The sequence below is a fragment of the Polypterus senegalus genome, chromosome 12 (genome assembly GCF_016835505.1).
Source record: "Polypterus senegalus isolate Bchr_013 chromosome 12, ASM1683550v1, whole genome shotgun sequence".
NCBI lineage: Eukaryota > Metazoa > Chordata > Cladistia > Polypteriformes > Polypteridae > Polypterus > Polypterus senegalus.
The window spans coordinates 65,208,397-65,231,693 of record NC_053165.1 but is presented as its reverse complement, the minus strand read 5'-3'; the positions used below and the strand labels follow the sequence as shown (position 1 = coordinate 65,231,693).

The 23,297-nt window shown below is 37.8% G+C and overlaps 2 protein-coding genes across 3 annotated transcripts; both read right to left on the bottom strand.

Annotated features, from left to right (window-relative positions):
* Positions 1-76: 76 nt before the first annotated feature.
* ddx55 (DEAD (Asp-Glu-Ala-Asp) box polypeptide 55) lies at positions 77-12,688 on the bottom strand. The gene is made up of 14 exons (XM_039772013.1): positions 12,098-12,688; positions 11,868-11,918; positions 11,699-11,785; positions 10,854-10,945; positions 10,701-10,763; positions 8,585-8,734; positions 8,033-8,222; positions 6,855-6,937; positions 6,106-6,237; positions 5,484-5,576; positions 3,224-3,338; positions 2,509-2,677; positions 1,861-2,153; positions 77-366 (listed from the first exon to the last, which is right to left on the bottom strand). The coding sequence occupies exons 1-14, from the start codon at positions 12,203-12,205 to the stop codon at positions 214-216; spliced, it is 1,779 nt and encodes a 592-aa protein (XP_039627947.1). The 5' UTR covers positions 12,206-12,688; the 3' UTR covers positions 77-213.
* Positions 12,689-13,792: 1,104 nt separating this feature from the next.
* On the bottom strand, positions 13,793-23,297 carry tmed2 (transmembrane p24 trafficking protein 2). Of its 2 annotated transcripts, XM_039772010.1 has the most exons (5): positions 22,980-23,297; positions 20,494-20,686; positions 17,232-17,252; positions 15,727-15,834; positions 13,793-15,106 (listed from the first exon to the last, which is right to left on the bottom strand). In XM_039772010.1, exons 1-5 carry the CDS (start codon positions 23,157-23,159, stop codon positions 14,982-14,984), a joined length of 627 nt encoding a protein of 208 aa, XP_039627944.1. In that variant the 5' UTR covers positions 23,160-23,297; the 3' UTR covers positions 13,793-14,981. The 2 variants fall into 2 exon arrangements, with proteins under 2 accessions (XP_039627944.1, XP_039627945.1); XM_039772011.1 differs by lacking the exon at positions 17,232-17,252 and having other exon boundaries at positions 22,980-23,294.

Here is a 23,297-nt window from a genome sequence, read left to right as displayed (position 1 = left end):
GCCTGGGGGAATGGGTCCTTATTGTTATACTAGAGGTGACCCTGTTTGTAATGGATTGTGAAAAATAAAACCGCTACAGGTTTAAACAGACCTTTATCACCTTGTTTAACTTCATATATACAGCATGTGTTAAAACAGACCGTGCCACTAATGTAAAATTAAAATTTTAATGGAATCATATTTACAGTTTCAGAATGTACTCAAATTTCAGGGTCATTTTGGATTCTTTGATGCTTTTCTTGCCGTCACTTGCCTTTCAAAGTCCTCTTCACTTATTTTTCCCTTTTTCAACTTTTTTAGTAGCCTGGTATCACTACGCAGTTCTTCCATATCATCATCATCATCATCCTCCTCCATGTCAGAGCCCTGGGTGTTTAAAAACAGTTTTTAAGTTTACTTTTTCACCAGGGTAGTCTTTAAGTGCTAACACATTTCTATATAAAGTGCATTTAATGCTGCCATCAAATAAAATATTTAGCACAATAACAAAATCCTTGGATGTCAAAGCTATTCCTAATCTTTAAAGGAATGCTCCACCCAAAAAGGATTTTTTTGATGTTACATTCCCCAAGTACTTTGTAGTAATTGCTGAGAACATTTTCATCTTTTATTGTTATTGGGTACAGAGACGTTTGCTATAATAGACCTCCAAGGGAAACCAATTCTATACAACGGCAAATGATGCGAAAAACATCCATGGGAAAAAGAAAAGAAAAATCTCACATTACTCGTGTTGCACAATCCACATCAATCCATATGTCCTGATACGGTTGTATGCTCATAACATGCACAACATATACATTTTTTCCTAAAATATTGTTTAAGGATAAGTAATTAGATATTTTGATGCTCCCGAGCTCATCATCAGTGATGAAGTCTATTAGACACCCTCACTCAGGCAACCGCAGTCATGTTTGATCAGGTAGCACTTCCCCCATGGGCCTAAAAGAGCCACCTGGAGGCCCTTTCTGCTGCCTTCCTGATTGCTCTTCTCCCCATCTCTCTCTAGTGCTGCCAAGTATGCTGAAGGCTGTACAGAATGACTGTCCTGCAGACAACCTCAACCGGCTTACACCGTGCCTTCCAGCCCTGCTAATGGCAGTCCAGCACAAGATCCTCACACTTGTCTAGTTTCCTCTTAAGGGCCTCCAGCACTCTGTCCTCCCGTGGGACTGTCAGCTCCAAGAGAACAATGCTTTTTGTTGTTTCGGAGACAAGGAGGATGTCTGGCCTCATAACGTTGAGGCACTGTGCCACCGAAATACCAGTTGCCTCTCCTAATCAACCGGAATCTGCCAAACCCAAGAAGTTTCCAGATACTTGCAGAAAATACTGCAGACTTTATAAACAGGAAATGCCATATCACATGGGATTGACGTTCTGAATTGAAGAGAAGACTCTTAACCAATAAATGAGGGGGGGGAGGTGGACGATCAGTTCAAAAAGTGAATCCCATGTCACTTGCGTTTCCTATTTCTGATGCACACAAACACTTCATGAAGCAACTATTTCAAATATTTTAGGAAAAATTCAATGTGTTGTGAATGTTAAGAGCATACGATTGGATAAAGGAATGTGGATTATGCAAAATGAGTAATGTGATTTTTTTTTTCTCCACATCATTTGGCATTTTATAGCATTGGTCACTACTGGCTTCTATTAATACCAAACATTTTTATTGCCATTCTCCACAAAACATTATTTTCTTCCCTGACATTGCTACAAACAACTTGAGGAAAGATTAAAAATAAATAAATAAATAAATAAATAAATGAATATGGTTGGAGTATCCCTTTAAATACCAATACACACAACACTAAATTGAGCTACTATATAATCGGCGTAAAGAGCGACACTCACAGCTTGTCTTTTCCTTTTTTCCGCATTCCTTTTCTTCTTGTCCTTCTTCAGCTTTTGCTTTGACCAGGCCTTATTCTTCAAAAAATTCTTTTTGACTACCGTTGGCTTTTCCCTGTCTTGTATTTCTACCAACATCTTCTGTCTTTGCTTTTCTCTGTTTTTATCTTTATATTGGATTGAATTTGTGTCAATGGCTTCCGGAATAAAGTCTGGTAACTTTTTTCCTTTTAACTCGGGCATCTTTGGCAGTTTTAGTAGACCAAATCCACGTGCTAGAGCTGCAAAGTCTAGATCTGCAAAAATACATGTGAAAAATCAAAACTGCGGCATTAGTCCTTCATAACAGAAAGATCAGACCTTATTCATAAATGCACTACAAAGGAGACCCTTCTAGTTATTATCTGGGGAAAGCAATTTATACAAAAATAAAATACAAGAGTCAAAGTAATAAGGCAGGTATAGAAAATATCCACTGCCAATGCCTCAGTCTACACATGTAACACCTGAACAACACATATAGAAAATAAGCTAAAATTTTTACAAAAAAGGAGACAAACAGTGGCCAGCCAGACAGAGTAAAGGGTATCATGATTACGTGAACAGAGTCATTTTCAAAAGGCCAGTTTGCCACACGGCTTGCACACCTACCCTTTATTCTGAAGATAAGGCTGCACTCGTGCTTGGCATAGGCCTGCACATAAGAAACATAGGCCTTCATTCCCTTTTCAAACATGGCTCTGTCAGCCTTGGCCATTGCCTTCAACTTGGGGAGGACATCCACTGTATCTTTCAAAGGCTTCATCTCCTGCATTGGGCACTGACCATAAATGAAAACATTAATACAGTCATTATCAGAGATTAAAAAAAGCAAAACAGACACACATCTCTCTATTATAATAAAAAAAAAAAAAAAACTTGGTCCAGACGTGATCTTCTTGGAAGACGCTTTAAAGTCCTGTGAAACAAAGCGGTGAGACAAAATGACACCTGCTGTACAGGCTTTTAAAGGTTGGATAATGACTGACTGACTGGAAGAGAATACTCCAGAAGACTACGGAGATCACTTCCTGTCTCGATGACGCTAGCTCCACGCCTTTCACTTTCTCTGCTACTTTACAGCCCCCATATATTAAGTTAGACCTCCGCTCCTCTGGAAGCTATTTTCAGGCAACAAGAGCCAACAAATATCTCTTCAAGGTTCCTTTTGCTCTCTTTAATAAATCCAACCTGGACATTAAGCAGGGTGTCCTGTTTAGCCCCAACTCTTCTTTAGTCTATTCCTAGTTTGTTCACAAGGTATTAATTTGATTTTTGCTCTCTAAGAGCTCGCTAATACAGCTCACCTTCAATTGTTGGTATTTACCTTTTGATTGATTGAAAGGAAATTGACGTAGGATTCCTCCATTGGAAGCAGGAACACAAGAGCATTGCCCGTATTGCCAATGCGAGCTGTCCGTCCACATCGATGAACAAATGCACTATAAAAAGAAAAAATAATGTGAAAAGCAGACATTATTTTGGCCCCAAAATGTCAACTTTCCAAATCTTTATATCACAAAAGGAAACAGACTGAAAAAGTGTGATATGTCCATCCATCCATCCATTTTCCAGCCCGCTGAATCCGAACACAGGGTCACGGGGGTCTGCTGGAGCCAATCCCAGCCAACACAGGGCAGGAACCAATCCCGGGCAGGATGCCAACCCACCGCAGGACACACACACCAAGCACACACTAGGGCCAATTTAGAATCGCCAATCCACCTAACCTGCATGTCTTTGGACTGTGGGAGGAAACCCACGCAGACACGGGGAGAACATGCAAACTCCACGCAGGGAGGACCCGGGAAGCGAACCTGGGTCTCCTAACTGTGAGGCAGCAGCGCTACCACTGCGCCACAGTGCCGCCCATAAGTGTGATATGTATGAAGGCAATTTCAAAAGTGGAAATCTACAATGGCGCCCAGATTTGAAACTAAAACAATTTTACATTAAGTTAAATTCTTCCCTTTATGGAGCACTCTGGCTATATATCACTTCTTTAGGCACCATGCAGCATTTAAGGAACATCGCATATTCATTCTGAGTCACTTCTTGGAAAATTCTAATAATACACATATAGTGCTTAAACTAACAACGGTGTGCCTGACTGACACCAAGCCGTTACGCTTAGATTATATAAAATTGTCTATCTAAAGAAATGCAAGGGCAGATTCTGTGACCTTAAGGGCATCAATAGCATCACTGAGACTGGACCACTGTGCATAAGCAGGAATTCAATGACACAACTATCTAACATTAACTATGCAACACCTTCCGTTAAAGGCAGCAAGTTCCACATTACTGTGTGTTCCGAGGACCCAATTTGAAACAACCATGGAAAGTGACCCTCACTACTGTGTCACGAGTGATAAGAAATTCACTCAAATTATCCAGGTCACTATGTCTGGAATGTTTTAACAACCTGCGGTGGGTTGGCACCCTGCCCAGGATTGGTTCCTGCCTTGTGCCCTGTGTTGGCTGGGATTGGCTCCAGCAGACCCCCGTGACCCTGTATTCGGATTCAGCGGGTTAGAAAATGGATGGATGGACGGACGGATGGATGGATGGATGTTTTAACTACACCATTCATTATGTTTTACATTATTTAAAATAGCCATACACCAGGGGTAGGCAAAGTCATTCCTGGAGGGCCGCAGTGGCTGCAGGTTTTTGTTTCAACCAAGTTGCTTAATAAGAAGCATTCATTGATCAAGTAACTCTTCTGCTTCATTTTAGTTGTCTAGCTCATCAGGATTTTGAACCCTTATTGCTTATGTTAGTCTTAAACAGCTGTTCTCTTGGTTTTTAATGGATTTTTTATTAGCAATAAGATTCAAATGACAAAAGAAAGCAGCATTTCTTCATTTTGCTTGTTTCCATTTACATCTGTGTGTATTTATTGCACATTATTTGGTTTAATTAAATACTTTGGAGGAAAGTGAAGAGAAAAAAGTGAAAGATTGAGCATTATTCATACATTTTAGACCTCATATAATTTTGATGATATCGTTAGAAAGTAAATAAAATCTAGGACATGAGAATGGCCTGATATGGCAGAGTTAAAGCACTAACAAACCATGAAATTGAACTATTGATGAGGAATGTTTTCTAATTAAGCAACTGGGTTGGAGCGAAAACCTGCAGCCACTGCAGCCCTCCAGGACTGACTTTGTCCACCCCTGGCATACACTAATAAAGAAATAGACAATTAGACAGAAACTAATGTATTCTAACAACACTGCAAAATTTTAACAGGAAACAAAAACAACATTTATTTTTATAGCACATTTTCATACAAATGATGAGCTCAAAGTGCTTTACATGATTACAAGAGAGAAAAAAGACAACATAAATAAGAATTAAAATAAGGGAACACTAATTAACATAGAATAAAAGTAAGAGGTTTAATCAAATGACCTTTAATCAATCAATGTACGGAAGAAAAAAAAAAGGAAACACTATATTCCAGCCCTCCTTGAGCTAAACTAAAATAGTCTAACTACTTCAGCTAGACAGACTACACATTTTAAAAAGTAAGACTTTAAAAGTAGCTTTTAGACATTTCCACATGTGGACCAGTATACCTTGCACTGCTGGGTGGGTCGTACTGCAGGACCCAGTGAACTTCAGGTATGTCAATCCCTCTTGCCATGACATCTGTGCAAACCAAAATACCACTATGAAGAAGTATACAAAACAATGAGCAGAAATGTTAGTATTAAAGTCATTTACATCAGAATTGTAAGATAACATCTCAATAATGATGATATGTTTAAAACTCCATACAAATGCACTTTCCATTAGCATCCTCCAAATGGTTGGAGAAAAAAAAAGAAAAACACAAAATCTGCAGGGGTTCCAGGCCATGAGGCCACCCAGCCCCCTCTAGGAATTCAACCTAACATAAATGACCTCAATCAGTCCTCATGGTTTCTAGGCTTCATATGGAAGAACTTGATGATGATGGTAATGTGGACGTCTGGCCTTCAATCCATGAATCTCTTTTCTGAATCACCTTTTCCATTACATCAGATGTCAGCCTAATTAGTTTTTTCCTTCACTGTGTTGTGTTATTCAAATAAGTAAATTAACTAAGAAAGTTAATAGTTCTCTTGGAGCAATAATAATATTAATAATAATAAATTATATAGCACCTTTCCCATGCTCAATACAGTGGGTGCTAATCAAAACCGCATCCATCATTACCTTTTCAGCTGGCGAAATTCAGTAAAGATTTTGTTCCGTTTGTGTTTCATTTTTCCGTGGATACAGAGAATCTTGGTATTTTTAACCAGGTTTTCTAGAGCTTTCCCATAATATTCCACACAAGCACAAGTACTGAGAAAACAAGAAAGACACAGAATAAGAACTAAAGATGCGGCATAAGTTCAAAAGAGGTAAATCTAGCACTGTCTTGCAAACAAAAGCCCCAGATCCAAGGTTTAACTCCCACCACTGCAGAGGCTCAAATTTTATTTGCCTTCTTAAGAACACAAGAAATTTCACAAAAAACAGGAGGCCATTTAGTCCATCTGGCTTGTTTGTTTAGCTAATAACTGAGCTGCCAAATTCCTCATCCAGATCCTTCTTAAAGATTGTCAAGGTTTCTGCTTCAACTACTGTATATGGTTCAGTAGTTTGTTCAAGATACCCACAACTTATTGAGTGAAGAAGGGACTCCCAGCTTCAGTCCTAAATGTACTTCTACTTAACTTCCACTGGTGACTCGCCATTCAGTCAAAAAGAATTTGGCTGCACCTACTTTATTAATGTCTTTCAAATCTCTGAAGACCTGGATTAGGTCCCTACACAGTTGCCTCTGCTCGAGACTAAGGAACGATGAAATGTGCCCTTAATACCCTAAAAAGGCAATTTGTCCCAAACCTACTAATACTTTGCAGTAATAAAAAGATAGTTATGGGGTACATTTCAGTAGTAGAAGGAAATAAACAAACCTGAAAAAGATCAAATGTTTCTCATGCTTGTGCTGTCGAAGGAATGCCACCAGCAAATTAAACTTCTCCTCGGTTTTACACACCTAAAAACATATCACTATAAATGTGAGAAAGCTGAACACATCACAGACGAAATTATTACAGTGTCACACAAGACCAAGCCACAGCTGAAATATGCAAGCAAGCAGAAGACTTGAAGAGAACATGCAAACTCCACACAGACATTAGTCAGGTCAAAATGTAAACTTAAGACTCTGCTGCTTGCTATGAGGCAGTCATGTTAAACACTGTGCTGCCAGGATGGCACACAAATGATTGGCTACTCCAAAATGCATTTAGTCATCCAACAAACAAATTACACTTCAGAAACATCAAAGAATAAAACATAAAACTAAGTGTAGAAAGCTAAAAGGGTCACTGAAGAATGATAGAGCATTTCTCATTCTGCTCAACCACCCCAAGCCTTGTCCTTAAATATGTAAACCAAAGCTCTATCACTGTAGTATAAGAAAGCAAGCATTTGGGGGAAAGCACGGGGGCAGAGGTGGGGTGATATGTATCCCACACTCCCAAACTCAAGTCAACATTAGGCTGCATCATGTGCATCTGCTAACTACTGACCTGAAAGGGGTGAATATTTATGTGATTGATTTTGTGTTTAATATCTGTGACTAATTTAGAGCAATCTGTAGTTTTTTTTTTTTTTCACTTAGACATTAAAGAGTGTTTTTGTCTTGATCAGTGTCAAAAAAAACAAATTAAATACAATGTGATTCAAAGGTGTAGAACAATAAAATGCCAAAACTTCCAAGCTAGTGAATCATTTTTAAAGATATTGAACTCGTCTTCAATATTTTAACAAGCCTGGTTTATTCAGAGTGAAGTAATTGTATAAGGATACATTACAGATGTCCTCGTAATTCATGAGCATTTTAAACAAACAGCAGTTAGTGATGCAGTCTCACAGGGACAACGCTCCTAGTTGCCAAATGTCTGTGCATGCACCCCAATTCTCTTCTTTCCTCCTAAAGATCTTCTTGTTAACGTAGCTGCCGATTCTAAATTTGCTTCTTGTCAGAGTGTGTATGGTTATTGTATTATGGCTGATTGTGCTGGCCTTCAGCAATCCGGAATTAAGACTCAACAGGAACAAGAATGTGACAATCTCAGTCTCTCACCATATAATAGTTTTGGAGTCGGGCTGGTGTCTTCTGGGTGCTGCTTGCAGCTGCTCCCTTCTCCTTGACCGTAATTCGGACAGGATTACGAAGGCCGGCTCTAACTAGGTTCTCCACTTCCTGAGTCTGTGTTGCCGAGAAAAGCCCCGTTCTTCTTTGTTTTGGCAAGTACCCTAAAATAGTATTTAAACTGCAATCACAGAGATTAGAAAATATTGATTGACCCTTTTTATTTCCTCTTCACACTTTCATTATAAATGGCTGTTTGTTGCCAAATAAAGTGTTACAATGCATCACACAAAAGGTGCCATTTCAATTCCAATTTTTAGGAAAATTACATCTTTAGGAGGCCCTGCCAGGGCAACTTAAAAGCAAACGTCACACTGAGTGAAATCTCAAAATAGTAAAGGAGAAAATGTCCATTATTGAAGACACTTCTAACAACTCAATGTTATTTAATATGCACAATAAGACTGTTTCCCCTCAACGATTAATAAAGTGTATCAAATCAAATAAAGCATAATTAAGAGAAGATAATTTGTCTCACCATACCTGGCTTCAAATCCCATGTCAAGCAGCCTGTCGGCTTCATCTAAAACTAAAACATCAAGTGTCTTAACACAGCTTGCCAAGTCCAGCCCATCGGCTTTCCTCCTAAACATGTCTTCCAAACGGCCTGGAGTAGCCACTATGATGTTTCCCCTAATCAGATTCAGAAGAATCACAAAAAAAAAAATTAATAAACAAATAAAAATAAAAGGTCATCCTAGGAAAGAGAACTCCAGATTAGATTACCTCTAAACTAAAATGTATCCACATTGTTAAGGATTCACTGAAAAGGAAATTCTAGGCGGATACGGATAACTGAATGGCAAGTCTAAGACGATACCAGCATTTAGAATTTCCTGTTCTTTAACATTTATCTAAGCAAACCGCAACTCATTATCTGCGTCACCTGAGGACTTACTTCATCTGCTTCGATGATATAAAGATCCCCCCTCAACCGTGTGAATTTTGACAATTGATTTCATTTCAGAAAAAAAAAAATATTCTGTAACAGTAACATCTTTTTTTGATTTTATTTAAGTGTTTTAAATGAAAAGCACAGCGTATACGGTTTGTTAATTTTGGAGTAATGGGGTTTGCTTTCAGCCAATCTTGACTGAATGCATCAACTTCCTTATATAAAGAAGGGCTCAGTTAATAAAAGAGCAACTGGCAATGTCTCATATAATACAGGATTGTTCCTTTAACCTTTAAAATAGGCAGCAAGGTGGTGCCTTTTTAAATGACTCATTATTAAAATCATTTTTACATTGTCCCAGCCAAAGAGAATAAGTAGTCAAATCTGTTATTCTGTTGTCTCTTGACCTTGGAGCCAGCATTTGACACTGCAAGCCACACAGTGCACAGTATGGTGCATACTTAATGTGTCAGCAAACCAAGTTCTCATACATGAACGACTGCCAGTTTATTGTGCATCACTAAGTGTGGACATGTATGGCGATTCCTATAGCCACTTACTTAAGATGTGCACCCAATATTGCCTGCATAGGTGGCGGCTCGCTGCAAACTTGTGCTAGAAAAAGTAGTTTCAGGAAATGGATGAATGAAAGACAATTAAATGCAATAAATGGAGGATCGCACGAATCATCAGGTAGAGGGGTCCTTTCATCGGATTGGCTGACAAGCACTGATTTAGCTGTGGAATGGCCAATAGGGGGAGACTGCTTGATGGCCGAGATCTCCAGGACTCCAAACAAATCCAAATCACATTATGTGATATCATCTACTGTTATATTCTGATCCCTACTTGTGATATTTTTATTTTTATACAGTACTGAGGATTTATTCTGTTCTATGTATTGTACAGTATTGTATTGACCCCCTTTTTGACACCCACTGCACGCCCAACCTACCTGGAAATGGGTCTCTCTTTGAACTGCCTTTTCCAAGTTTCTTCAATTTTTTCCCTACAAGGGTTTTTTTTGGTAGTTTTTCCTTGTTTTCTTAGAGAGTCAAAGCTGGGGGGCTGTCAAGAGGCAGGGCCTGTTAAAGCCCATTGTGTCACTCCTTATGTCATTTTGGGCTACACAAAAAATAAATTGCATTGTATTGCAATTAAGTTAACTACTTAACAAGGTGAGCTGAACAGACTTTTAAATTCCCCAACCCAATTCTAGGGTATCCCAGAGGATTCTGGGTTTGTTTTAATCATAAGACACATTTTTCCATACTGTTTCAATTCTCAAAACCAAACCCAAAGTTACCTTTCAGGTAATCAATTGTAAAAATTACAGACTGGGTGTTGGGCTTTCACAGCCATTCGATATAAAGATGTCATAGTTTTTCAATTGAAAAGCCTTCTGACAATTTGGTTTTTGAATATGGTGATGCTGCACAGAAACGAGGCTAACGGAGAGCGAGGGATCAGCTGACATCACCAGGAAGTGCTCCAAATCGCAGAGACAGGATCTGCGTGGCTGACCACTGGAGCTGCTCCTTTAGCTCAACTGTTTCTATAACAGATGCTGACCACCTTCAGGTTACCACAGGGCAAATCTTCAAACTGAAATGCTTCTTGGTGTAAGTCCATGGCAATTCATTTTATGTTTATGTTGAATGTACATAAAAAATTGTATACCTAAACCAAGCCGCTGTGACTTACCCTTTCTCATTGAATTTTTGCACATCTTCAATTGGATTACTGCCACCAATCAAGAGAATCTGGCTGGGGAAAATGAGTAAAAAAATAAATAAAGATACAAAAACAACGGAGGCAATTAAAAAAAAAAAAATTAAAACCCACGTGTCTGCTTACCTAAACTGTGTGAAATGCCTCAAGAAATGCTCCAGCACCTCACTGATCTGAATGGCAAGCTCTCGAGTTGGGGTAATGACGACTGCCCCGACCTGCAAGAAATTGAGACACAAGGAGTTTGAACAAGATGGGGTGCACCATGGGAGGTTTCAGGCAAATGGGGCATATTTTGTGATGTGTTCAACAACGGCTACTTGGTTATTTGAAAGAAGACTAAATCACAGCGACAGTGAACTCTTTTAATAAATATGCTGCCCATTACTTTTACAAATTTGTTTAGAAATGTTAGCATTAAGCAGATTACTTGTCAAAACAACATTGTCAAAATGAGAAGTACAGGTCGCTTATCTGGGTCCCAATCAGGTCACTGCGTTTCTGGGAGATGTCCCTCCATTTGGACTTTGAAAGCAGTCGCCTTTTGGTCACAGAGCGAGTTGATCTGCAGTAGATTTCTGCATCGAGCCTCTGCCACGGATATGCTGAAGCCCACTGTGTATACCTATGGCGTAGCCCGATGAGCACCTCCTCAGTGTGACTATGAGTCTTGAGGACTTTTAGCCAGCGGCAGTGTGTAAAGAAACACGGACCTTATTAGTGGATGGTCATTTACTGATAAAAATAATAATAATATTATATATGGGGGTGTCAGACTACCAGACTGCCTCCGACTCCCTATGGGGGGGGGTCGTTGGAAAAGTCGCGTAATGTGTCTTTGGCCTTCTCTCAATGGTGCAAGCCAAAATAAAGGCTGTTCGGGCCGAATCTGTAAACTTACTTAACGTATTTGTACAACCCGTCAAGCCGAGTTTAACGGAGACCGTTCAGAAGTAGGGCAACAGGCTTACCTGTCTTTTCTTTAATTTCTCCTCTCTCCGCAGCAGTATCTCTATTATGGGGATCACAAACGCCAGGGTCTTCCCACTGCCCGTGACCTGAATGAAAGCACTATTAAAAATAATAGCTACATTTTAAATAAGTGACTAAACAGATGTAAGAAGTCAGATGATAACTTACCGCCTCGGCAGCGACGTCCTTATTATTCATAAACAGCGGAATGCAGGCGGACTGCCAAAAAGTAAAACCGCATCGAATAAGTCAATGTACTCGTATTGCTATACAATTTAATATAAAAAGCGGCGAAAATTATTACGGAAAATAAATGTCGCCAAAAGACGAACAAAGTGATTGCATAACACCCTCAAAGCAACGTACGTGATGTGAGACTAAAACCAAACGTGTCTTACCTGTACAGGAGTCATATGCGTAAACTTTAGCTCTTTTAGTGCAAGTAAGACACTGTCATTAAGCGTCACCGGTAAGCTACTCCACGTGCCTTCCGTGACGCCCTCCATGTCTCTCACTTTCTCTCCGTTTTCGTTTCAAACGTGTTTCGCGAACGTAAACATTCCGCAGGGTCACTTCCGGCCATGGTGCTCCACACCACAATGTTCCGAAAAGTACAGCGGATGTCGAATTTTTCGTTCCGCTAGCGCAATAATGCACCGATGGCGTGTTCGCTTCCTGAAAAGGTTGTCTTTCGGATTTATTTCAAAATGTAAAATAGACACAGTTAAAAAACGCTTTGAAAATAAAAAGTTCCGATGTCCTGCGTTTTGACATTTATCACTAATTATGGGCGGATTTAAACGCTTAACTTGACCCAATATCCTTGCAGCACCGCGCGGGACGGTGCGTGCCTAAGCCTGGGCGGAGTTAAACGTGTAATGAATTCATAGTCGTCACTCTTTTGCGTCCTGTCGAGATCCACCTTAGACAAAACAGATGTGACCTGCCCGCAAATGATAAAAATTGAAGTTTTACTTAACTTGGTTCACTGGGCAGTGGCTGGAGCCTATCCCAGCTAGCATCTGGAGAGGGTGCCAGTCGATCGCAAGGTGAACATACAGAACCATACACATCTGGAGCCAATTTAATGTTGCCAAACCACCGACCCTACACGTCTTCGGATTGTGGGAGGAAACCGCCATGGGGAGAACATGCAAGTTCAACACAAGGAGCGCCTCTGGGGTATGAACACTGGCCTCCTTGTTGTGAGGCACTGCACCACCACGCTGCCGCAGACATTCACGTAATAAATTCAAGGTTCTCTATACATGTCTTAATAAACTGTCCTGTCAGATCCTGTACTTCTAAAAGTCCCTTGTGGCACACTTTCAAAGAGCCCCTTATTAATTCAGGCAGGGCTCACCCCACTTTACCTTACAGAAATGTTGCTGCCTTCCGGATATGGCCAGAGCACCTCCGTGTTAGTCTGCTTCATGAACAACACCTACCTTTACATTAAGGCCAAAGTGGGAATTGACTTTAAAACATTTTTTCCAACTCATTTAAAGGCTGTTATAGAGTTAGCGACACCCCGCACAAGTCTGAATAGGATTGGGACAGCATTGCACCACGAGATACCCGGACACCTTCAAATTATCCTGACAGTCAAACATGGGGATTTTTAATATATGACACAAAAACCAGTAAGTCAGCCAGAGCCTAGTGCCCGGAGCAATCGGACCACAGTGCTACCCACCCACAGTCCAATCAACAACTTTAACAAAGATGATTTTCCAACTGCTAGAGCGATGCTGTAATGGGCTGTTGCCCCTAATAATGTGGGTGCATTAGGCCAGCCTTCCAAAGCCAGTTTTCTTTTTTCTCGTTTTCGTCTTTGGCATTCCTTTTACACCAGTGCTCAGTGGCACTTATAGCATTTATAACATTTAAGGTACTCTACTACACATATTCCCTTGGGTCATTATTATGAACACACCCAATCTTTATAATATTTAAGACCCAACCCAAATACCTCTGACTACCATTACATCAAACACTTCTATTAAACTTTAAACCCTGCAGAACAGCGTCAGTTGATCAGAACACTCAGTTTACCAATTACTGCTCAAATATTCCAAAAAGAAGACCACACATTTTTTTTCTTAAAGAATGTTGTGTTTATTTACTAAATCTGGATCATCATGACATACATCAGCATTTTTTGAATTTACATCTTTACACTTTAATCTGAGGCATTAAAGAATTTATCCAAAATATTTTTGACATTACCATGCAGCAGTCTTCTTTTTATTGAAGGTTCGTTTTGGTTAACCTTTACTTACTGCTGCAATTTTAGGTTTCCCCTTTAGTAACAAAAAGTATACCTTGAATGTGAACACCTGTAACAAATGTTAAAATTAATTGTACAAAATTGTGTTGCTATTTGTAAAGGTTTTTATTGTTTTGAAAAGACAAAAAAGTACAAGCAACTAATTTACACCAGTTACAACATTGTCCTGATCCATACCCACACCATTAACTAATAACATCCCGCCATTAAGAGAGAAAAAAAAAAAAACTCCTTCCCTGATACAGAAGCCTTTTCAAATTCATACAATATGTGCCTTGAACAGTTTCTGTAAAACTAATAACAGACAGACTGGCAGCAAACATTTAAAATGTGGCTGTATACATAAAAGCGTAACCTAAATAAACTTTGGAAAGGACATCTCAAAGACCAAGTGCAGGGGAAGGGGGCAGATGATGTTAAACGTTTAAGTAACTTTTTGTTGTGTTTAAATACAAAAAACTATTTGCAATAGGTTTCCATCTCAAGTTAAGATGGGAAAAAGAAATTGGCGCTCCAGAACATAAGTACCATATGTGACTAAAGGCTTTATTTAACTAGGCATGGCTTCAGGTGAACAGGCACAGTTCTCAGACCTTTGCTCCTTGTGTGAACTGCTTAGTCTTTTCTTGTCATAATACTTCAAAAATTGACTGTTGACAACTGAATTGCACCCTGCCCTTGGTTTACAAATTAATAAATAATGCACACAGCCACTTCTAACTAAAGGTGTAAGTTTGCACTAATAAGGAATTTCCAGGGATTTAAAACATATAATTTAAAAAAAAAAAAGGAAAACATCTTTTTACTGATTATTTTGTAGCACAAGAATAAAAAATAATTAAAAAAAAAAAACTTTGAAGGAATTAAATAAAATAAACAGTAAATGGATGCAAATTGTTTGCTAGGTTTAAACAAACCACATTTTAAACCTGTAAAAAAACATTGCTGTGACTATTTTGGTAGACTGAAATGTGTTAGAAAATGTTTCTTTTTTACACAACTCTCCGCACTTCAAAAAATCTTTTCAGGTAATAAATCTGTCCAAGGGTCATGGCTACTAATACAAGTGCTTCAAAGAACGACCAAAGCACCACTCTGCTGTTTGTGTTGTCATTAACTGCAAAATAAAATACGTATATAAGTTAGAATCAAATGTAGTTCTCCAAGGCATTTGTAGACATAAACACACAAGTTCCAAGTGCAACGACAATGACAGAAATGTACAAGTGAGATTTAAAAATAAACAAAGGAAAAGCAGTGTTTGGATTAAGATGGTTTGAAAGTAGACAGGATTGGATATTTCAAGAAATGTGTTAATAGATAAAAATACTACACCTGTACTTGAAACTGAATGCAAGATTTATAGTTGGTGTTTTCATACTGTGACTCTCCCAAAAGAAAACATTTAAAACTCTAACATTAAGTTAAATATTTCTACACATTTTTTTTGTACAATCCGTAAGGAATGCTAGCACTGCTCAGCTGTTAAAGGTCACCCTCTCTAACATTTGCTAAAAGGCAAAAGACATCAATGTCTTAATTGATCTTGAAATATATACAGAAATATCACTCACCGATACCATACAGGGACTTTTTTGGATGTGAGCAAATTATAATTTAACTTTCACCTAACTATATTAGACATTTAAACTTCAAGAAATACTTGTCATTTATTTTATTATTTCTTTTTATTATCACACACATGCAACCTACAAGTTAAATTGAATGCATACATACTTGCTCTATGTATCCTCTCACGAACTTCCATATACTCCTGTTCATGTTTAACTGCTGTCATGGACACAGCAAGTTCATTGATCATCTCTTCCAGCTTGTTTTGATGTGCTGAAAATAAAAATTCAACACTGATGACCTTTTTACTTTCCATTAACTACATCACTATAAAACCTGAAAAGTGTGTATGGAGATTACATATATAATATCAAATATATTTGAAATGTGCACTATATATAGATTTTTTTCTTTTGTACAGGTTTTAAACTATCTGTACTTTTTACAAAAAGAAAAACCTGATGGCTTCTTAATTTAGGAAACAGAATTTGTAATACTTACTACAGTCAATCAAGCTCACCATATATTAAAGCACTGTGCAATGAGACATGCATTGAATGACATCACTTGACTGATAACACTAGTCAACAGAAATTAATAACCTTTAACAAACCATAACAAGGCCACTTGTTATTCTGGCAAAAGAATCTCAACACAAGTCATGCATGTTCACGGCAGCAATGATTGGGGGGAGAGAGAGAGAGAAATCACTCATTGTTAAAAAAAAAATAATAATAATAATGACAATGTTGGAAATTAATTGTTGTATGGGTGTAACTTCAGTGAGAATACGTAACATGGAACAAATAACATGGCAAAAAGCTTCACCTTAGGAAAAGCATATTAGCAGAATAATTGATAACACCCTTGGCTATACCAAGTGGAAATAACCTGTTCAGTACTTAGATTTGGCAAACATTTTAGATCAAGAATACAACCATGACATATGTACCACTACTGCAATTTTGAGCATGTAAATACCAATCTGCCAGAGGCATTTTAAGTAATTAAAGAAACTGAAGGGTACCAGATAAATGGCCTGGAAAAGTGTTGGGCATGGCCTGTACTGGAAATCAAGACTGTCTAGAAATTCCAGACATGGGATACTACTGCTGATTTGTACTTCTGCATAGAGCCTAAGACGTACCTACATTGTAGCCGACACACACCTCTTCAAAAATGTGTCTATTTGTTGCAATGCCATGAACCCTACACAGACCCCCTACAACACTGATTGGCCAGATTGATATTCCTAAAACTCTATTCAGTTCATTTTCCTGTTTTTAAGTCGTAGAATCTATGAACTACAAATCAAACTGACTGAATAAACGGACTACTGCGCATTTTTGGACATAAAACAGTGCAGTAAGTTAAATCACATTAATATGAATGTAAATTAACAGGCAGTTATAATATGATGTACAGACTTATATAAGCAAGCATGCATATTATTTTACTGTCACCTCAAACAAGGCATTTCTGTACACGGTAACAAAATTAGTAAGATATCACATATATTTGAAATGCAATACATAAACTGTGTGCATTAGCACCTCAGTACAAAGGCCAAAACAGGCCAAAAACAAAAAGGGCATTTGCAGGTTTAAAACAAATAAACATCCTCAGCAATACTGTGATTATTTTAATCAAACAAGTCACGATGAACGTACCATCCCAGGTATCACCACCACCTGAGAGGGGAAGGAAAATGAAGAAAAATGAAAATGAACAAAGAAGTGTAAAATAAAGAAGAGCAAACTAAAAAAAAATCATAAAATTGTGTGATCTTAATGTGAACTAGTTTCATCATTCATGCACATCCATAGGATAGCAAATAGCAGCAAAATACTGCCGTATTTGATTTGTAACAAAAACAGTTGGAATGACTCATAAACAGAGGATGCAATGCCATCTAACAATGTCACTGGACAGAACCACATTAAACCGAACAGTATAATTACATGCAAACGACTGGAAGCATCCAAGTAAACAAATAGGTAGATGTAAATAAAAAAATGAAGAGTAATACTTGCAAATGCTTTGGACATAAAAGAAGCCATTACTACATACATTATATGCACGCCTTTATAATGTTTAAAATATAATGCAGACATATAATCAACAAAACAAAATTTGATTTCTGAAGTTGGAATCCAAAGTCTAATATTCAAATGAACCTGCTTTTAAACTGCAAGAGCCTTATCCTCAGACACAATGATAAAACAATATAACACCAACAATATTGCTTATAGGCAACACCCTTGATGTTGCAAAAATTACCATGACAGAAAAGTGCACATAGCACGTATACAGATTTATACAACTACTATGTACGTTGCTTATTTAAGAGACAAAAAGTCTTCAGAAAAAGCTTCCTGGAGGCAACTATAAATTTTTTTTGGCAATACAATAAAGCCATAAATAACAAAAAAAAAAAAAAAAAGACTACGTAACAAATGAAATTTGAGTCAACTTGCACCTGCTTAGCTAGTTATGGAGCCACTTCCTGACAGCTACTACTGTTAACTGCTGTCAACCAATGGTAAACCCAGTGATTAAGCTAATATTAATAGTTAACTAGATTTGTTTTTCTTTGAATTGTTGCTATTTCATTAGTTTCACTTTTATTTCAGAACTTCTGTAAAAACAATATTTGGAATCTTTCGAGTCCCAACGTGCCGAATCTTTTTAATGAGGTCTGTGAGACATGTTTAATGACTTTGTACCATAATTCAGGACAGGTTTCTCGTTTGGAATTTCAGCACAGACAAACTGATCCACATCATCAGCAGTTAATCATTTTTTTTGTAAAGTAACCAATAAATGCATGTGATGTAAACTCCATTTTTGAAATTCTCTTGACTTAAACTTTAAAGCCTTACAATATCTACATACTTCTAACATATCACCTATGTTCATATATTCGATTTTTACTTTCTTTATTTTGACACTGTCATTTTTTGCTGCTTTCATATTCTGTATCTTACTCTGCATGTGTTTCGCGTCTACTTTTTTTTTTTTTTTTTGAGTCTTTGGAATTCTAGTTTTCATTATCCCTAACCTGTTCTGTATGTGTTTGGCCCCCTTGTTTTTTAACCTCTTTATGACGTTTTACTTTGTTTTCTACTCTTTGCTTTTATTTCTGACCTCGTTTTGTCCTGCTTTTTTTTCCCCAATGACATCTGATCCATGGTGATTATTTTCCTTTTTTCGAGTAATAATATATTCTTTCTCCACATATGTATCGCGCCAACGTTTTTTTTTGAGCCTTTTGAATTCCACTGCTTAAATAATCTCTAATCTGCTCTGCATGTGTATAACGCCAACGTCTTTATGAAGTTCTACTTTGTCTTTTACTCTTTGTCTTTTAATTCAGAGCCAGATTGGACCTGCTTTTTTTCAAATTCCACTTCTTCCAGGCTGATAATTACTTTCCTTATTTTCTGAATTTGCACCTAGATCCGTGTGTGCTCAAATTATTCACATGACTGAGTGTTTTGCTGCCTGTGGTCTCATTTGATTTTGGTTGTAAGTAGGGTGTGTCTTGCGAGAATCTCATTTTCTACGTCTTTGTGAGACGGTCCTGGGTCAATCTCTTGGCACAAAGGCTCATGTTTAAGGTCCGCTCCGTGGCCAATGTCTTTCGTCTCGCGGGTCTTTTAAGTGTCTTCCGTGATCTTAACGTGAACATCACGTCTCGTCTCCCAGGATTTTCTTTTATAATCGAGATATGTTACCAATCTAGGAGAAACTTAAATGCTATGATGTTCCTGTTGATTGCACCCTTGAAACATAAATCATATATTATATATCTTCATTTTCATAAATATGTGAGATTTTAAGAATGGAATACACATATCATTAATTTTCAGTCACCTGCATATTGGAAATAATTTTTCATCTTTAGAACAATTATGCTCTAAACAGAATCTTACAATTAAGCATTATTTTCTAATACAAGAAACTTAGAGATTTGTAACAAAAAAAATGATTAGTTAATTAATATATGCTGTCTAAGCTTCAGTTTTTAGTTTATAAAACAGACATTGCCGGTATTTCAGAACTATACCAATCCTCAAAGTACAATATCCCCTCCTAAAGTCTGAAAGCAATGAGATCTCAACTTTTATATTAGATTTTCAGAAAATAAATGGACATCAATTTTAAACAAAGTACAGTTTTCTCAGTATGTGTGGATCGTGGTCTAATTCAGCCCAAAATTGCTCACTTCTTTATAGACCTATACTGAGAAAACGAGCTAAGGACAATAGGGACAAAATTGGGACATAGTTGTTCTGACACCTGGGGTCTTTTGGGTCTTATGCTTTGGTAATGCCCTCTGCCTAAACCCAAAAAAAAAAAACCTTTTGCTCATCTATCAGACTTCTAAGAATTTACAATAATAAACCCTTAACAATTTACAGTTTTATTTAGAGAGACATTTGATTGGACTTGCTTGATTATCAGTAATTTCACCAATCGTTAACTTTAAATGCAATTTCCATTTGATAAAAGCAATTGCTCAGCCTACATATTAGAACATATTGTTATGAGTCATCTTGCACACTTTGTAAAAATACTGCAAGCATTTACACGGTCACTTTATGTGTTGATATAATTATTATTCAAATGTGTGCGGTAAACGTCTTACTTGCATGAGCTAATCAACATGTAATATTTCACTACTATCCAGCACCATGATTAAAGAGTATTAAGTGGATTCTGCACACATCCCATATTCCTCCTTTAGTTGAGCTCAGCCTGTAACATCATCTTTATCTACTAATAAACACACAAAATTAAGTAAACCAATTTCCATCTTATTTCCAACACAAAATATCATGAACAATAATTTTGTTCTTCCACTGTCAACAGTCAAATGACCCTTCAATTATAAAGGTTCCACAAATTAAAAACAATTTTTAATCTCACCTTCTGTCTCCATATCTTGTCCTTTAGGAGCTTCTCCAATGTCAATGGTAAACATGACAATTTTGGGAGTCATTGTAGACATTTTGTTACTAAAACAAAATTTATAAGTTCCGTCCATGTGGGCAGCAACTGAATATTTTCCACTGGATTCTCTGTCTCCTTTATAAATCTGTTTACCGTCTGGTCCAGTGATCTAAGCAGAATTACCAAAAAAAAAAAAGTTTATTTCTTTATTATTCATGCATATTTACTATTTAAGAGAATGGGAAAATAAACACTTCTACTCCTTTATTCTGCATGATTTCTTCTTTTCATTATTGGGCAGATTTTTTTTTTTTTTATATTGTTCTAGACAAACCAGCTACAAAAACATACACAAATGAGAAGGGCAAAGGACGAATCCAACATTACAGATTCACAGAGCTTTCATGTGTGCACCTAAAAGCACCTAAAAGCCAATAATGGCTTGTAGGCAATTTTTGTAAATGACGGTTCTAAAGAAAGGAAAAAAAAAGCTTTTCATTCTAAAACATAAATGAAAACTGTCTCTTATTTATATTCCATTTTCAAGCAATGAGATAGATAGATAGATAGATAGATAGATAGATAGATAGATAGATAGATAATGTCCCAAGAGAGAAGTACAGTAAAGAAAAGGAGATATGACTGTTCCTTGTGCTGCTCCACTGATACTCACATTCACATCAGAGGCAAAGTCCTCACAAACTGCGGTCTGCCTGACAGATCGTCCATTACCCAGGACATCATAGACTCATTTACCTGTATATCACTGAGATTACCCCTTAACAAAGATGGTAAAATTTCTCCCCAGTATTAAAGTCAGAATTATGATGGTAAGAAAATGCCAAAATAGTAGATAAATAAAAATAATTGGAAATTAATCGAGGCCCGAGTGTCATGAACAGTAATGACGTCATGCTGTATACTAGCAAAAGAAAAACTTCATTAAAAAAAAAAAAAAATGACCATAGTATAGAAAGAAAGATAAACTGACAACAGATCAAGAACTTTATTGTTCTTCCAACAGGCTAAAGATTTGAATTTTTTATTTTTTAACAACTTGATGAGCATGATGACAGATTGTAAGATAGCATTGTGAAATCTGTTGATTGCCAGCAAGATGTTTAACTGACTGTCTGGTTTCAGCAAACTGCTGTATATTTTCTATATAAAATTTAATGGACTGTGTAACAGTATTGAAAAAAAAATAAAATAAAACACGAAAATTATATTTAGAGTACTAAGCAAAATGTGTAAATGTTTTAGTTTCAGTTATTTGAACATTACAGTTTGGGAAAAAATGAGTACATTAGTGGATGACATGCCACTGACAAGAGTAGATGAATGAAGATAACAAACCAATTTATTAGAAACACTGTAATACACACTTTTTTAAAATGGGTGAAGAGAGAGAAATTTATAGTATATAATAATCAGAACAGTTTTTAACATTATATTCCATAGTCATCTGTGTCATATAGTACAGTGCCTTCAATTCCAACAGTGTTTTTCTAATAAAGCTGCCAACAAATTCTAGCACGGAAAATGAAGGCCAGTTAGGTAAAGCGCAGCCTTGTGCTACTGGTCAAGCCAAGTAGGATAAAGAATATTCCCAGTACAAGAAATACCCACTGGGGTTGAAGAGCTACAGGGTCCTGTGAATACATGGGTAGTGATATTCAAGTACAGTACTAATTTGTATTCAAAAAATGATTTCTCAGGACTAAGAATGATTCCACAATGACAAGTAACTACAAACAGGCATGACCTGTGGCACAATGCAAACTGCATATTCAAAAAAGCTGCAGGATTTTAGGGGCTCAAACAGTAAATGCTGCTGATCCCGGAAGACACTGCGATCTACAAAGCTGACAGGACCTGAACGAACACCTGAGATTAATGGAGTAGCCTTTAGCTAGCTAGTCACTTCATCTGTCCCCGTCACAGCTGTGTATACCTGTACTGTCTTTTGACAGATTCGCAGTGGTGATCACAAAAGCAGGCACTATACAGGTACACTTAACAAGGTATACCATTTATCTGCCTTTTCTTGTGCACCGATACTCGTTGCCAACACGTCTTTAGACGAACTATAATGAGCAAAACGTCTTAGTAAACACTGACGGGTCACGACAGAGAAATCCAAAAAGGATCTTCACGAACCAGAGATCTAAACCGACACTGTGGTTGCATTTCTCGTGCTTTTACACTCTTCTCCATCTATCACACTTAATACAATAACAGGAAAGCTTAATGTTAGTTAGATTGCACGCTAGTAAGAAACAAGGCGGTGCTCGTCGCCTCTGACATGATGTTCCGGTCTCACAGACGACTGCCGAGTCCTTCACAACTAGCACAAAAGTAGCACGGAAGAGGCCTGCTGGGGAAATTGTTGCTCAGTTCCAACAGAGCGGAACAGTACCTGTCCTAACAGAGGTTAATCCACAACTACCCCGCGGCCTCACCTCTACGTCGATGTCGAGGAAGCCTCCCTCGGCCACTTCAAACATGAGGCCCATTTTGGTACCAGAGTTGACCCGCTCAAAGAAGCACTCCTCTGCGTGCGCGTCTATGCTGACAAAGTAACCGGAGGCCGTGGCACTGAAGAGAGCTAAGAAGGCGAGCAGCTCCGACAGGGTAAACATCTTCGTCGTCTTCTTCTTCACCAACAACAACGCTGCTTCTGTTGCTAAAAAGGGGGGACTGACTGGCACACGGGCATAGGAAAACCAAACGTCGGCCAACCGCCCGGAGAAAGGAGGTGGAGTCACGGCTAAGCAGAC